Source organism: Nylanderia fulva, unplaced genomic scaffold (assembly GCF_048542155.1).
Source record: "Nylanderia fulva isolate GAGA-0341 unplaced genomic scaffold, ASM4854215v1 Scaffold119, whole genome shotgun sequence".
NCBI lineage: Eukaryota > Metazoa > Arthropoda > Insecta > Hymenoptera > Formicidae > Nylanderia > Nylanderia fulva.
Genome location: NW_028189398.1, coordinates 74,191 through 89,556, shown reverse-complemented (window position 1 = coordinate 89,556; position 15,366 = coordinate 74,191). Strand labels below are relative to the sequence as shown.

At 34.6% G+C, this 15,366-nt stretch overlaps 3 protein-coding genes across 4 annotated transcripts; 2 read left to right on the top strand and 1 right to left on the bottom strand.

Annotated features, from left to right (window-relative positions):
- Positions 1-1,449: 1,449 nt before the first annotated feature.
- ClpP (Caseinolytic protease proteolytic subunit) lies at positions 1,450-3,556 on the top strand. Its single transcript, XM_029314482.2, has 5 exons — positions 1,450-1,519; positions 1,885-2,025; positions 2,249-2,383; positions 2,459-2,849; positions 2,922-3,556. Exons 2-5 carry the CDS (start codon positions 1,984-1,986, stop codon positions 3,068-3,070), a joined length of 717 nt encoding a protein of 238 aa, XP_029170315.1. The 5' UTR covers positions 1,450-1,519; positions 1,885-1,983; the 3' UTR covers positions 3,071-3,556.
- Positions 3,121-7,970, bottom strand: lft (Limb expression 1 family member lowfat). 2 transcript variants are annotated; one of them, XM_029314480.2, is made up of 4 exons: positions 7,655-7,970; positions 5,606-5,788; positions 5,172-5,518; positions 3,121-4,560 (listed from the first exon to the last, which is right to left on the bottom strand). In XM_029314480.2, the coding sequence occupies exons 2-4, from the start codon at positions 5,760-5,762 to the stop codon at positions 4,156-4,158; spliced, it is 909 nt and encodes a 302-aa protein (XP_029170313.1). In that variant the 5' UTR covers positions 5,763-5,788; positions 7,655-7,970; the 3' UTR covers positions 3,121-4,155. The 2 variants fall into 2 exon arrangements, with proteins under 2 accessions (XP_029170313.1, XP_029170314.1); XM_029314481.2 differs by having other exon boundaries at positions 5,190-5,518.
- A 3,245-nt stretch (positions 7,971-11,215) lies between these two features.
- Positions 11,216-14,937, top strand: CycE (cyclin E). The gene is made up of 3 exons (XM_029314475.2): positions 11,216-12,059; positions 12,506-13,124; positions 13,242-14,937. The coding sequence occupies exons 1-3, from the start codon at positions 12,046-12,048 to the stop codon at positions 13,986-13,988; spliced, it is 1,380 nt and encodes a 459-aa protein (XP_029170308.1). The 5' UTR covers positions 11,216-12,045; the 3' UTR covers positions 13,989-14,937.
- The last annotated feature ends 429 nt before the right edge of the window (positions 14,938-15,366 follow it).

The following is a 15,366-nucleotide window of genomic DNA, read 5'->3' as shown; positions in this document are numbered from 1 at the left end:
AAAATAAAAGTATTTAACGTTTATTATTAGACTATATAAAATAAACAATCAAGTAAAATATCATATACATTTAGCATTAATTCATTTGCATAAAAAAATGAAAAAAGTATCGATATGAGTAAGTATCGATACTTTTGGAGTACTCATATGAGTAGTATCGCTCAGACGATTTGAGTACTACTCATTTGAGTAGGTATCAATACTTTTATGGTATCGGAACATCCCTATTCATACCTTGGCAAAAAAGCAGAAGCCAATCAGAACTCACATTGGCAGTAAGCTTACTAGGGTTGCATTCCAAAACGTCCTCTTCGAGGAAAATTTTACTGATAATTTATAATATACGTAACGTGTACTATAGTTTTTTGTGTTACACGTGCAGGCAAAGTGGCACTTTGTGTACGTGTTTTCTGTGCGGAAAGCGGCCGATTTCCCACGCCGTTATCTAACAGCGACGCGGTGAGTGAATAAGCCGCGTTCAAAGCCATTGCCTACGGCTGAGCCGCGTTCAAAGTCATCGGCTTCAGCCGTGGACAATGACTTTGAACACGGCTATTCCCGCACCGTGTCGCCGCAATATGGCGGCGTGCAATCGGCCACCTCGCGCACAGAAAACGCGCACAAAGCCACTTTGCCTGCACTTGTAATACAAAATAGTATGTGTATCAAGTGTGGAAAGTTGACAATTGATCACGAGTGCGGGGAATGAACGCACGAGCTAAAGGCGAGTGCGACCACCCCACACGAGTGAACAATATACTATTAAATAAAATTTTCCTCGAGGAGGACGTTTTGGAACGCAATCTTGATAGTAAACTTACCGCCAACGCGAGTTCTAATTGGCTTCTGCTTCTCTGCTAAGGATGTGAATCCGCCCTAAGTCCAAATAATCACTTATTTCGAGTAAAGTCACTAGATATATGGTGACTTTACTGTACTGAAATGCTATAGTACAGTATACGTGACGTAAACTATAGCAAAGTACCTCAGCTCGTGCGGGATACCGAGAACCGTGCTTCTATACTAGTCTATATTCCTTGACCTGATTCAACCAATCAACGAATTGACTGACAAAGAAAGGAATCCCCCAATCTTGCGCGTTCTATCCTTTTCTTTTTCTATACAGGGTGTTCGGTAATTAACGGACCAACGATTACAAATGGATTCTTTGGTCAATTTGGGAACGATTTTTCCTCAGCGAAAATGTCGAAAAAGGTCATCATTTTTTACAACTTTCCAATATTTGTCATTATGTATCTTTATAACTAAGCCTCAAATTAAAATTTTATTATAGTAAACTCTACCTGAAATTAATTGAAGAATGTAATTATGTTAGACTTTTAACTCCAAAACGTTTAGTTTTCAAAAGACCCATTTTTTCAATCGCTTATAACTCGAAAATTATTGACTTCTCAACATTTTTGCTAAGGAAAAATCGTCTCCAAATTGGCCAGAGAATCCGCCCTTAATCATTGGTCCGTTAGTTACCGGACACCCTGTATAATCCCCCATTCTTGAAGTATGTTGTAGAATTCAATGCAAACAGCGGAATCTTTTTTTTCTAATCACGAATGTGAAGAAAGCGCAAAATCTCAATGCACAATCAAATGTTTCTTAGAAAACTGAAATTAGCGAATTATTGAAAAAATTCTGCGGTTCTTAGAAAAGACGTATAATTCAAAAGTGTAAAATATAACCTATACAGAATAAGTAATAAACAATGAATATCTGATAAGAAGAAGCAAAATAGTGGATAAAAAAAAAAAGATTTTTTTATACACTTGTTTACTGTCATGAAGCTACGGTCAAATTTTTTTAATACTTTGGCGAACATCAAATTAGGTTATATTTGACATCGCGCTCTTTGCAATTTTTTTTTTACAGAAAGCTAAAAGAAGTGTTTAACTTTAATGAAGATACTGTAATTACCATATTATATTTTGTAAATTTTTTTTTTACAAAAAGTTATCGCATATCGAATCTATGAAAATGTTGCGAAGAATGAACAGTTTACTGCAAATTGCTGTGGGTATATTTTCAAACTGATTTTATTAATTTCGTGGAAGTTAGCACAATAACTTTGTTTTCTTTCTTTTTTTTACAATATAATTTTTTTTTATTTATTTTTATAATATAGTTGTAATATAGTTTCTTATATAATATATTATTTTTTTTTACAATATTTAATATATAATATTTTATAATATAATATTAAATATTTTATATTTTCTTATAATTTTTATAATAGGCTTGTGTGCAGAAAGTGAGCAGCAGAAATTTAAACTACGTGCCTATCGTAGTAGAACAGAGTGGACGTGGTGAACGAGCGTATGACATTTATTCACGTCTTCTAAAGGAGAGAATCATCTGTTTGATGGGTCCAGTAAGTGTTATAATTTCTTTTTATGCATCAAACCTTAATTCATAATCTTGAATTTATATCAGTGTCTTTTTCTAGGTTACAGATGATGTATCCTCCGCAGTAATTGCTCAACTCCTTTTCCTGCAATCGGAGAGTAGTAAAAATCCCATTCATTTATATATTAATTCACCTGGTGGTAGTGTAACGGCAGGACTTGGTATATATGATACTATGCAATATGTCCTTCCACCTGTCTCCACGTGGTGTGTAGGTCAAGCCTGTTCTATGGCCAGTTTACTTTTGGCTGCTGGAACTAAAGGCATGCGTCATTCTTTGCCAAATGCTAGAATCATGACGCATCAGCCATCAGGAGGAGTACAAGGCCAAGCTACAGATATTCAGATTCAAGCTTTGGAAATTCTCAAGTTAAAAAAACAAATCAATGAATTATATGTAAAACATACTGGGCAGGATTTAGAAAAAATAGGTATGTTTTTTTTGTCAAAATAAATATTTTTTGCATTTAATAAAATAATTTTATACTCTCTCTTGCACACAGAAAAGAGTATGGAGAGAGATAATTTTATGAGCCCAACACAAGCTAAAGAATTTGGAATAATAGACAAAGTGTTGGCCCATCCTATGCAAGAAGAATCTACAGAAGCGACAATAGAGAGTACGGCAAGTGCAACAACAAAGTCTTCTTAATATTGTTGGATAGGATACAGGTATACAGGTTCGATTTCGTTGTAACAAGATGCATTAAAAAAATGTATTTATCAATATTTAATATAATATAAAATATTTATAAAACAATTATAAACTATATTCTATTCAACTGTGCTTGCGGAAGGGGTACATTTACCCTTTTTCAAATTTTGGTTTATATAAAATATACTAATTTATAACAACAGAGAATATGAATATGGGGATAATATAATCGCCTATATTCTTTCTTCATGTTATCTTCATAAAAAGACAAGAATAGTATGTTGCTAAAAGCAAGTGTCTATACCTTGCAATATATGAAAAACCTATTCACCTTAAAATATAATACGATGTGTTGAAAGTTTGCTCCTGTTGAAGTTTTATAGCTCAATATATAATTATGCAGGTTGTTAAAAAAATTTACAGATTTATTTTAATATTCTTATAGATCGATAAAAATCAGTAAATATATTGTTTTCATATATATACCCTGTTTTTTCTTAATCATTATCTTAAAATTTTATCTTAAAATTCTGTTTTGTAGTTTGTACCAATGTGAATATCACATGTACATTTTTTATATATTTATTAATATTTTAATTTCTATATTTGATCTTATTCGATCAAACTCTGATTAAGAAAACAAAATTCGTACAAAATAATAAACAAATAATGGAAGACAAAACTTTGCATCCCGAAATATATACATATATAGATTTGATATGTAAATGCAATAGTACTTTAATGCGCAGTATATCTTTATAACTTTCAATGATGCATGTAATATTTGTAGATGTATACTTAATAATCCTATTTATATCAAGATATCCCATTTAAGATCTATTATCACCAGGAATGCTTTATCAAAAAAAGCTCTACTAAAAGATACATTTTATAAAAAGGACGGAATAGTTTGTGCCACATACAAAGTTAGAGCCTTAAAAAGGATTAAGTAAAGTCGGACTTTGTAAAAAAAAAAAAAAAAAGAATTATTCGAGAAACATTCTTGTTCGAAACTATTATCATCCCTTGCGAAAGACCAGTCTTATGTGTTATTTATTTGAACGACGTTCGCGTTAGAGAACTCATTGCGGACAGACTTGCGCGTGTGCGAGCATCAGTATGTCCTTCTTTTCTTTCGGAAATCTAAGTTCTCGGCCCGCTAATCGCGCAGTCTCGAGTTCACGCTCGGCTAAACCGAGTTCCATCGCCACGACTCCTCCACCGCTTTCGTGCTCTCTGGCCACCCAGTCTAATGCCATTTGGCTACGCATGTCGTCGTCTAATGCCCGATGACTATAATGCGCGACTACTTCCTGCCTGCTGCACTGCCTCTCTCGCATAGCTTTTAAAGAGCCATTCCAATGAAGCAATTGAAAGACTGTCATTAATTCTTGGAACTCCAACATTGTTCTCCCACGATTGCACTCCAACATAAAACGAAACGCTCCTATACCTGTGTTCGGATCTTCCTTCTCGTCGCCACTTCCCTGAAAACACGTGTATATGTAAAAACGACCGTCTTTATTTATAATTTAATATCATAAATACAGGGTTGAGAAGTAACTCGTTACTTGTAACGAAGTTACAGTTACATTCTGTAACTTAACTTAGTTTTTTGGTAACTACTAACTAATTTAATAGTTAGTTTATTTAAAATTTAGGACTAACAATTTTTCGGCAAGTTAGAACTGTCTAGAATTTTGTAAATTTTTTAACTGAAAAATCTGAATCTTATAATTTTTCTAAGTAAATAATATTAAAAAAAGTTTTTATTTTAAATAATATTAATTATTATGTCAGAATTTAATTTACTACAAATTATTAATTTAATATACTAAATATATTTTTATTTTAAATTTAAAACAATTGAAATTTATTGCATATAAAATAATATAGCACGTAATCAAGTATGTAATATATAATTTAGTAAAGCTTGAAATACATAAGATTATTATATGTAAAATATAATATAGGATTATTGCAAAAAAAGTAACGATTCATTACTTTTTATTATAATTAAGTTATTATAACTAACATGTTATTTAACAAAATAACTTTCTTAACCCTGGATAAATAATTTGGGGCTATTTTTATTTACTTGTGCTTGGCTACTGACTCCGTTTGATGTTGCTGAAGGTTTCGCAAAGCTGGCCCTCGCTTCTGCGACAGCTTTCTCGATAAAATCATCAGTAATCTTTCTCGATGGATGTTCATTAAATACAGAATTCATCAGTGCAATTTTCGCAGCCGATCTGCGCGCTTCCGCCTTTGTGGGACAATTTTGAAAGCTTCCAAAGCAAGATCCTCCAGGAAGTGTTACGTAACAAATGTAAGGCGGATTAGCACCAGGGACAGATTCATAAATAACTAATGCACCATTTCTCAATTCTGCACCTCTGGCTTGTTTCATTTGCCAAAATTCTTGCAATGCTTCCACAACGTTTACTATAAAAGGAAAAAAAAGACAAAATAAATTGTAGAGTTATATAGAGTATTATATATAATAATAAAACTAAAATATTTCAATTATACCTCTGCCATAACCCTGACTGTGCTTCGCAAAGCTGTTAACAACCGTGTCTACAGCTTCTCTTAGAACTTGCTTAGCACGGGCATCCACCAGTCCATCTGTGACCCCCATGTTTTCAGGAACGCGAGCTTTTGTCTTAACTGGCATTATGCCCTGCATCACTCAAAAACTTGCACTCATTTACTCTAGAAGCATATAAAAAAAATGTCCTTCAATATTTATCTCAATAATTTCTGAATTACGCTTTCACATAAGCTCTTTTTCATATGGAAATAAATTTTTTTATAGAAAGGATATAAAAAATGGATATATTATAAAATTTTATATATATATATATATATACAATATACAGGATGTTCCATTTTAAATAACAACCTCAAATATCTCTTATAATTTTATTAAATTTTAGATTATGAGTTTGTTTTGGGACCAGTAGGGCCTAGGTCAATTTTTTAAAGTGAAACCCTCATCTTTTACTGCAGATTTGGATTTTATATTTAAAAATAAAACAATTTTGTTCTTGATCATTTTTTGTTAACACTTCTCCAACAGACCCAAACATTGCTTAAAGTTTTTATTATGTAATTCATTATAAAATGTTGATTTTTGAGAAACAATCTTAAATGTTAAGTTTAAGGAAAAATTATGTTTTGAGGTTTAAAAGTGACAATCTAATGATTAGATTGAATATTAGGTCTATATTCCAAATTAGACCCATCAATTCATCAAATCATTTTTTTAAAAAACTCATGAATTTCTTATCGTTGATCCAAGTTCCAAGTCTTTAATTCAAACAATTTTATTTTGGTTAGATTTTAAGTCTGATTGGATAAGTGGGTCTTAGATCCAAAATCTAACCACTCTTTTAAAAACAAAACTATTTGAATTGAAGACATAGACAACTGAATCAGCGATGAGAAATTAATGGGTTTTATTTTAAAAACTTGACTTGGGCTTTATTGGGCCTAATTTGATACGGACTTATCAATCTAATCATCCGATTGTCAAACCTCAAACCTCCTTCAAACCTCAAAAACATAATTTTTTTTTGAACTCAACACTTTTAAGATTGTATAATCGACGTTTTGTAATAAATTACATAATAATAAAAATTCAAACAATGTTTGGGCCTGTTGGAGAGGCTTTAGCAAAAAATGACCAAGAACAAAATTGTCTTATTTTGAAGCACAGAATCAAATCCAAATCTAAAAAAGTGAGTTTCAATTTTTTAAAAATTGACTTTGGCCTTATTGGATCTAATTTGAGATACAAACCCATTTAATCTGATCATCCAATTGTCACACAAACCTCCTTCAAACCTCATAAACATAATTTTTTCTTGAACTTAACATTTTTAAGATTGTACAATCGACATTTTGTAATAAATTACATAATAATAAAAATTCAAACAATGTTTGGGCCTGTTGGAGAGGATTTAGCAAAAAATAACCAAGAACAAAATTGTCTTATTTTAAAACATAGAATCAAATCCAAATCTATAAAAAAATGGAAGTTTCAATTTTAAAAACCTGACTTGGGCCTTATTAGGTCTAATACATTTTTCTCTAAAATGTTCCATTTAAGAGATACATTTAAGATCGTCATTTAAATGGGACACCCCGTATACTTTTAAAAAAGTATTTTTTAAATAGAATAAAAGACATAAAAATCTTATAAAAAAAAAATTAATAAAAATTTATTTTACATATATATACGTATATATTTGCGAAAAGTGGGAATGAATATTTTTGGGAAAAACTCAAGTCCCAAGGAGAACAGAAAAGTCAAAATGACGTCATATTGACTAAATCTGTCATTTTTTGGTCAATATGACGTCAAATTTAGTCAATATGACGTCAGATTGACGTCATTTTGACTTTTCTGTTCTCCTCGGGGTGCTAAGTGAGATAAACTGGGCATGGGGATCGGCGAGGTCGCGAGAGCATAAAAATGTCACAGGCCCTTTATGACACTCGGGGATCCGCGATCCACTCGGGGACGGAGCAGGTCGCGCCGTCTGTCAAATCGCGACGCGTCACGCGAATACTCACCGAGTAGGGAATCGGCGAGACGATGCTGCGGGCGGCACCACACCTGGGTGACGCGACTCGTCGATGTCGCGGATGATGCCGTGATGACGATGACACAACGGGTGCGCGAGGACTCGGGGACCGCACGGTCGCATCAGGCGCGCGTAGGAAGGAACCCAGGAGGCCCTCGGCCGAGGGAGGACCCGGACGCCCAGGAATTCGCGTAAATTACTCGTCGGATCGGGCCGCACCGCGCCGAGCGCCGCGGGATCAAATTGCAAGACACATATAACGCGTTTAATGGCCCCGGACCGCTGTGACGATTTCCAGAAAACCAGGGCCGGCCGACTTCTTCAGAGAGCCCCTCTCCTTCCACCTGATATGAGTGTCCGCATTTTTTTTCCTTCCTTTTCGCTAACGGGGCCCAGGGTCGGACGCGACACCCGCGGATTTTTTTTTATTTTTTAATATGTATATACACGATATGCGATGAAATAATAATTTTCTGCAAATATGAAGTTTGAGTGAAGATATACGATATCCTGCGAAAGGATCTCGCACGGTACGTGAAATCCAACAATAAAAATTTATTCAAAGAAAAGAATAAGGTATAAAAAATATATTATTATACAGAGTGTCCCATTTTAATGTCCCAACCCAAATAACTTTTTTATTTTTAATTGTAGAAGAAAATATTTCTGACAAAAGTGGTATGGTTTCAAGGGGGACTTAAGATGGTGCCATTAGTTTGACCTTGAATAGTTGCTTGAAGGTCATGTGAAGGTCACATTCAATTTATTAAAAGGAACCATCTGTTTTTCATTGCATATTTTTGTAGCTTATCTCAAGAACTTAATTTCTAAAACCATATAATAAAGTTATTTTTTTATGAAGTATACTTTTTGAGTTATAATCGGAATTAACAATTTTTTGACATAAAATACAAAATATCTTGTAAAATATTCCATAAACCATACAACTTTTATTTGAAACATTTTCTTCTACAAATTTGATCAAAAATAAAAAAATTATTTAGGGTAGGACATTAAAATGGGGGACACCCTGTATAAAATATAATTGATAAAGGAATAATCGCTCAGGTAGTATGTGTACGTCATTTTGATGTCAAAATGACATTTTGACGTTTAATGACGTCAGTTTGCTACTTGGGCGATAATTAATAAAAAAATGAGATTAATTGGTCACAGCATAATTTGCAAATCAGCATACAATATTACTGCATGAGACACAATTCTTAATTAGTATATTATTCACTAGGTTCTCTCTTTTATAATACGTGTACACCGATAATATATATCATTATGTGAAATTTGTTAATTACACACATATTGCATTGAAAGACTTCTTTTTTGCACTGTGTGAAATCTTTTTACACAATACCTTATTATATTGAAAATGTTTATTGTAGAAAATTATTTCATTGTATACCTCTTTTATATAAAAAAAACTAATATATATAAAGATGACAGAGTATATAATATGTATTTTATATATGTATATAATTTATTATATATATATAAATTTGTACAAACTGTTTTTATTATATAATCATTGTTTTTATACAGTGTTAAATTTTTAACAACAAAGGATATGTATTACATTGCTCACTCAAAAAAAAGAAAACAAGGAATTATTATAGAAAAAATAAAAAATTGCAGCAAAAAATTGTATCAATTTTTTTCTCTTTGCAAGTTTATTTCTTACTTGCGTTGCTTACACACACACTAATGTAGAATTTTTGTATACATATATATATATATATATGTGTGTGTGTGTGTAGCATACATGTGTGTATATAATTATATATTATATATATATTATATATATATATATATATATATATATATATATATATAATAATTATATTTTTGAAAAAAATAGAGAAGACTTCAAAATAATAATTTTTTTAAATATTATTTTCCCTGTTTTATATTATCAAAAAATGTTTATTTTGAAAATATTAGTAAGTTTATTTTTTTCCTTTCAAAAAGTTTCAGTCCAATTTTTTAACACCCTATATATACATATGTCAGACATTATCGGAGCAACTTGAATAATTTGCGATCTAGACGATTGGTGATTTTTAGAACAGGATTCAACGACAGGCGCACCGCATCGTGGTTGATTTTGGAACTTCTTTCATTCGTGTAGGTAAAATAGTACTTATCATAGTATATTTAAAATATAAGAGATTTCAACGCATATATATATTTTGACAAAATATCTTTATTAAATTATGTATTTAGAATAATGTTCAGATAATTTATTGGTTTCTAGAATCATAAAAATACCTTTCCATAATTTACATTTTTTTATAATTGTGTTTACATAAGGAATCATAAACATAATATTATCTCTCTTAAATAAAATTATATAGATGATTATCTTATCTTTATACTATAGATAATAAAAATGTGTTTTATAGATTATAAAATAAGTGTTATCTTTATTAAATTATTTAGAATAATGTTCAGATAATTTGGTTTAGAGTCATAAAAATACCTTTCCATAATTTACATTTTTTAAATAATTGTGTTTACATAAAAAAAGCAATCATAATATAAATAATATTAACTGAAAATTATCTAAATAATTCGCCTTATAATTTTACCTTTTATCTAGACATATTTAAAACAAACTCATCTTTATCTTATCTAAGCTAAATTTACATATTTTTATCTCATAGTTTTATCTAGTTAATTTTAAAACCATCTGCATATATTTAAGAATAAGTTTATCTTTTTACATCATTGGCAGTGTTTGCTGTTATATCTAAATAAAATTATATAGATGATTATCTTATCTTTAGATAGATAATAAAAATATCTATTATAGATTAAAATAAGTGTTCTCTTTATTAAATTATTTAGAATAATGTTCAGATAATTTGGTTCAGAATCATAAAAATACCTTTATTCCATAATTTACATTTTTTAAATAATTGTGTTTACATAAAAGCAATCATAAAAATAATATTAACTAGAAATTATCTAAATGATAATCGCCTTATAATTTTACCTTTTACCTAGACATATTTAAAACAAACTCATCTTTATCGTATCTAAACTAAATTTACATATTTAATTATCATATCTTTATCTATTATAGCTAATTTTAAAACCATTTAAGCACAACACTGACCATTGGCCACATTAACATTCCACCGCATCATAGACACGTCACTATATCACATCATCACACGTAATAGCTAAAAAGTTGTAGGGACCAGCCGATATTTACGAGAAATAAAACGAAAAATACTTAATAAATCTCCTGAACCGCCTTCAGGCAGGTATATACGCACAGTAACAACAACGAACGTGGCAATAAGAAGCAGAAGACTCGCGTTCATTGCCCCCGAACGCGGCTAACCAAAAGATATATACATAAGGAAAAGCCCGCGCGAGCATTTACGCGCGCACGTTTCCCGCGTGGTCGCCGCTCGCGCACTGACTGGCCCCGCGCCCTGCCGCGTCTCTGTGTGCGTGCGATCAGCTGAGCGCCAGCTGTGCCGCGCGCCGCGCCAGCCAATCAGCGTCGAGCATCCGGCCGGGGCTGCCGCTCTCTCGTCCCGCGACGCGCCAATCCACCCACAGTCGAGTCCGCCACGCGCGCCAGGGATCTCTCGCGCGCGCGCGTTCTTGTTTCCGCATCTGTCAAAAGTGCCCCGTAAAAGACCTCATTGGACTTTTTCGAGTGCGCGAGTGCACGAGAACTCTTCCCGTCCCGGAGTGAGCTCGAGAAAGTTCGCGAGGGCCGAGAAAATCGAGCTCGAAGTCGAGGAAGCAGCGTCGCGAACTTGACAGCTGAAGGAGCGAGTCGGAGCGGTGGCGGGATTTCGCGGGTGTCGCGGCGATAATTAGTGGACTAAATTGCGAAATTGTGTTCCGGAAAATCATGGAAAATCCACTCAACCCCCCTCACCACCCCCCCTGTTTTTGAGGTTATGTAGCGCATTTTATAGAGGGCGTTACGGGACGAGGCAGGCAGGGGTTGGTCGTCGCTTTCGCGCGCTGTACTCCCGCGCTTACGAGATCCACGTCCGCAATTTTTCACGGAATATTCGGCGATCGGCTGGTCGCACGAGTCCTGGGAGTAGCATGTGAGGAGGACGGACCGATTCTCCGGATCGTCGCCGGAAAATTCCTAGGACGCAATTAAGGAATAAAAAAGCGCGGTCGGAGAGAGAGAGAGAGAAAGGAGCTGGGCATTATGGCGATCGGGTGCGCATAGACGACGTCGAGCACCTCCGTTCCTCGTCGATTTTTCGCCGTGGGAATCGTGGAAACCGGACGGATTTCCTAGACCGAGGCTCCCCGCTGTCGCGGAAGTCCAGGAGAAAATTATCCCGAGGGAGAGCCGAGTCTACGAGTCGATAAACGGGCGACAAGATGCCGCAGACCAGGTGAGCGAGGATGTTGCGTTTTTCGCGTTAAAAATGATGAAAAGGCACTTTTGCCCGACCTGGGCCTCGTTCGACGTCATGTCGAAGTCGATACGACTTGTAGAAATCGTCCGATCGGAAATTTATTTTTTCTATTCCCGCCCAAATTTCACGCTATAACCTTTTGTCTTTCGATCGTTTCTTCTCCGAAATTGTGCGGACTCTCTCCTGCGACAATTGCGATTCTTTCGCAGCTTCCTGGCTTCCCCGATGATCCCTTTCACGATATAAATTTATATGTTAACGGTACATTGGCCCTAAAAAAGATTTTCGAATTTTTTTTACGTGGCACATGGTGAGAATTATTCTTGTTTTGCTCCGTCCCGTTTTCTCTGTGCAAACTGTTAAAATAAGCAGGGTATTAGGAGAAATTGTGGAGTGAGCTAATTCTCGTTTTGTGTATTTAGTTTGCAGGAGAAAAAGTCTATGCAAACCTACTTGCAAGGGGGCAAGGCACAGTCCTTAAAACGCAAGAGACGTACAACAGAACTCTCAGAAGACTCAGAAAACATATATCCACCTACTAAAGTAGCGGCTTTGTCTCACGTCTCCTACCCAGAATCCTGTCATAATGCACACTCAGTGGACGCTGCATGCACTCCCCAGCACCAGACGTCTCCCTTGAAGGAGCAGCAGGAGCACGAACCAGCCACATGGTCGGATTTAAGAACTTCGACTTGTTTCCTGACACCATCGGCCTCTAACAGCACATCCATCAGACCTAGTCCATTACCATCCCTCCCATGGGCCGATGGCACCCAGGTGTGGTCCCTCATGTGCCTCGGGGATGAGAAAACTTTACTTCAGAGAGATCCAGAAATGTTTCGAAGGCACCCAACATTGCAGCCACGAATGAGAGCAATTTTACTGGATTGGTTGATTGAAGTTTGCGAGGTGTACAAACTGCATAGGGAAACTTACTACCTCGCTATGGATTATATAGATAGATATCTGTCCATTCATAAAGATTTACCCAAAAATCAGTTGCAGCTCATAGGAATAACTTGTCTTTTTATTGCATCTAAGGTTTGTAAATTTCTACCTTTTTTTTTTCATGCATTTATTATTGCTTAATTTTAATTGTTGGAAAATGATGCAAACAAATTTTTATTTTTGCAATCTAAAAATATGTTTATTTTACAGGTCGAAGAAATATATCCACCCAAAATCGCGGAGTTCGCGTACGTCACGGACGGAGCCTGCACGGAGGAAGAAATTTTGGGAAAGGAATTGATCATCTTAAAAGGACTCGGGTGGAATCTGTCTCCAATAACCGCTCCAGGTTGGCTGAATATTTACATGCAAATTGAAGCGGGCGATTCGTCCAGACCAAACACATTTATATATCCACAATACGGTGGACTGCAATATTCTCAAGCGGCTCAGCTGTTAGATCTGGCGACTTTGGACGAGGGCTGCTTAAAGTTTCCCTACAGTCACATAGCCGCGGCGGCGCTTTATCACACCCAGGGAAGGGAGTGCGCAATAAGGGTGTCCCGACTCTCGTGGGAACAGCTCGCTCCCTGCGTCAAGTGGCTTACAGCGTTCGCCACCACTGTCGCGGAAGAGGAGTCCCAGTCTCTGCTGAGGGCTACAATCATGCCTGCGGAATCGCACTCCGGATCCGGACTAAAGGCCACCGTACCTAATATCGTAGTGGATGAATCGCATCGCATACAGACTCACGTGGTCGATTTGAATATGTTGGAGAAGGCGCAGCAACGACTGACCGGAGGCATTCCGAGCGGCTACGCGAACGATTCGGACACGAATGTCGAACCTGGTAGGCAAAGCCCGAACGAAAGTGGTCTTTTGACCCCACCGTCTAGTAATCAAAAAAATTCCCCGCTGTCGTCATGTCCCACACCACAGTTGCATCCTTATACATAATCGAGTGATTGCGAACGTTTTATATACTAAATATAGTAAATAATTGTATATTTACTATATTTAGTTGTCAATTACTTGGCAGTTACAATGATTTATATGGAAAGCGCAGCGTACTTTGAAAAAAAGCACTGCCACAATGCAAATATGAGAAAATGCTAGTAGCATTAACTGTCGTGACATGTTATTGTATATAATATGAAGCTTTCTAATTGCGTCTATTTCGATTAAACAATTGGACATTAATAATAATGAGATTCAGTAAAACGTATCAAGCATTTTTTAACGTGCACTAAAAATAGCACACTTGGTTCAACATCACTAATTTTATTACAGACAATTAAAAAAGTGGCTCTGTGTTGCTTAAAAATGTTTTTGCAAACATATATTATGGACTTAAAATAGAAGCTATACATGGCTACTTTTCTGTGATTATATCCACTGTACTGAAATTTCATGTCTTATATTAATTAAGATTAGGCGTAATTTATGTTTAATATTTTACAAACGTAAGCGTAAGAAAAGAGAAATATTAGTGCCTGCAAGAAGTGTCCTTAAATAAATATTTCTACCTGATTTTGAGAGAGAGAGAGAGAGAGAGAGAGTATATATGTGAATATAGTATTCTTTTATACACTGTGTATTGTAATGCAATGTATTACGGCAGTGCTTTTTTGTGCCGGATACATGTATTTTTTTATGTATATGTATATTTTGGAGAATCTATTGAAAGGAAGATCTTTATTCTTCTCTCTTAAATTAGAATGAATGACGGGAAGGATGAGTGAATGGATCGTGTGGGTAAAATAAAAATGAAAAAAAAAGACTAATTATCCTTATTAACTAAGCATGAAAATTTTGTGGTAAATTTGCACTGCCCGGCATGTAATAATAACGCGGCGGTTTATACTTGTATGAAGAGTTTGACAATAAATAAAGTTGTAAACGATTATTCTCGTATTTTTCGAACAAAAATTATCAAATATATATTTCTACATTATATATTAAATATATTAATATTTTATATTAATATATATATATATATATAATATATATTAAATATCATATATGTTTTAAATACTTTATTATATATATATATGTATTAAATATATAATTATATAGAATATTTTATTTTATTAGAGAGCCTTTTTTCAAAAAGCACGAGGAAGAGGATTCAATTATATGTCTATCGCAACAGATGTTGTTTAGAGGCGGGAAAGATCGCGAATTTTAAATTAAACGAAAATCGATTATCCAGCGATAATCGATTATCGAGTCGACAGTGTGATATTCGAGGGTTCTCATATCGCCTCTTCGGGACAGTGCGATGCTAGATGTAGAGTCGCTTAATAACGATTAATAATTAATCATTTTCAATATT

Coding starts and splice junctions, on each gene's coding strand:
- ClpP (XM_029314482.2), top strand. CDS start 1,984: ATGAAAATGTTGCGAAGAATGAACAGTTTACTGCAAATTGCT. Junction 2,026..2,248: donor ACAGTTTACTGCAAATTGCT/GTGGGTATATTT, acceptor TTTTTATAATAG/GCTTGTGTGCAGAAAGTGAG. Junction 2,384..2,458: donor TCATCTGTTTGATGGGTCCA/GTAAGTGTTATA, acceptor GTCTTTTTCTAG/GTTACAGATGATGTATCCTC.
- lft (XM_029314480.2), bottom strand. CDS start 5,762: ATGCAGGGCATAATGCCAGTTAAGACAAAAGCTCGCGTTCCTGAAAAC. Junction 5,519..5,605: donor CAGTCAGGGTTATGGCAGAG/GTATAATTGAAA, acceptor TTCCTTTTATAG/TAAACGTTGTGGAAGCATTG. Junction 4,561..5,171: donor GAGTCAGTAGCCAAGCACAA/GTAAATAAAAAT, acceptor ACGTGTTTTCAG/GGAAGTGGCGACGAGAAGGA.
- CycE (XM_029314475.2), top strand. Junction 13,125..13,241: donor GTCTTTTTATTGCATCTAAG/GTTTGTAAATTT, acceptor TTTATTTTACAG/GTCGAAGAAATATATCCACC.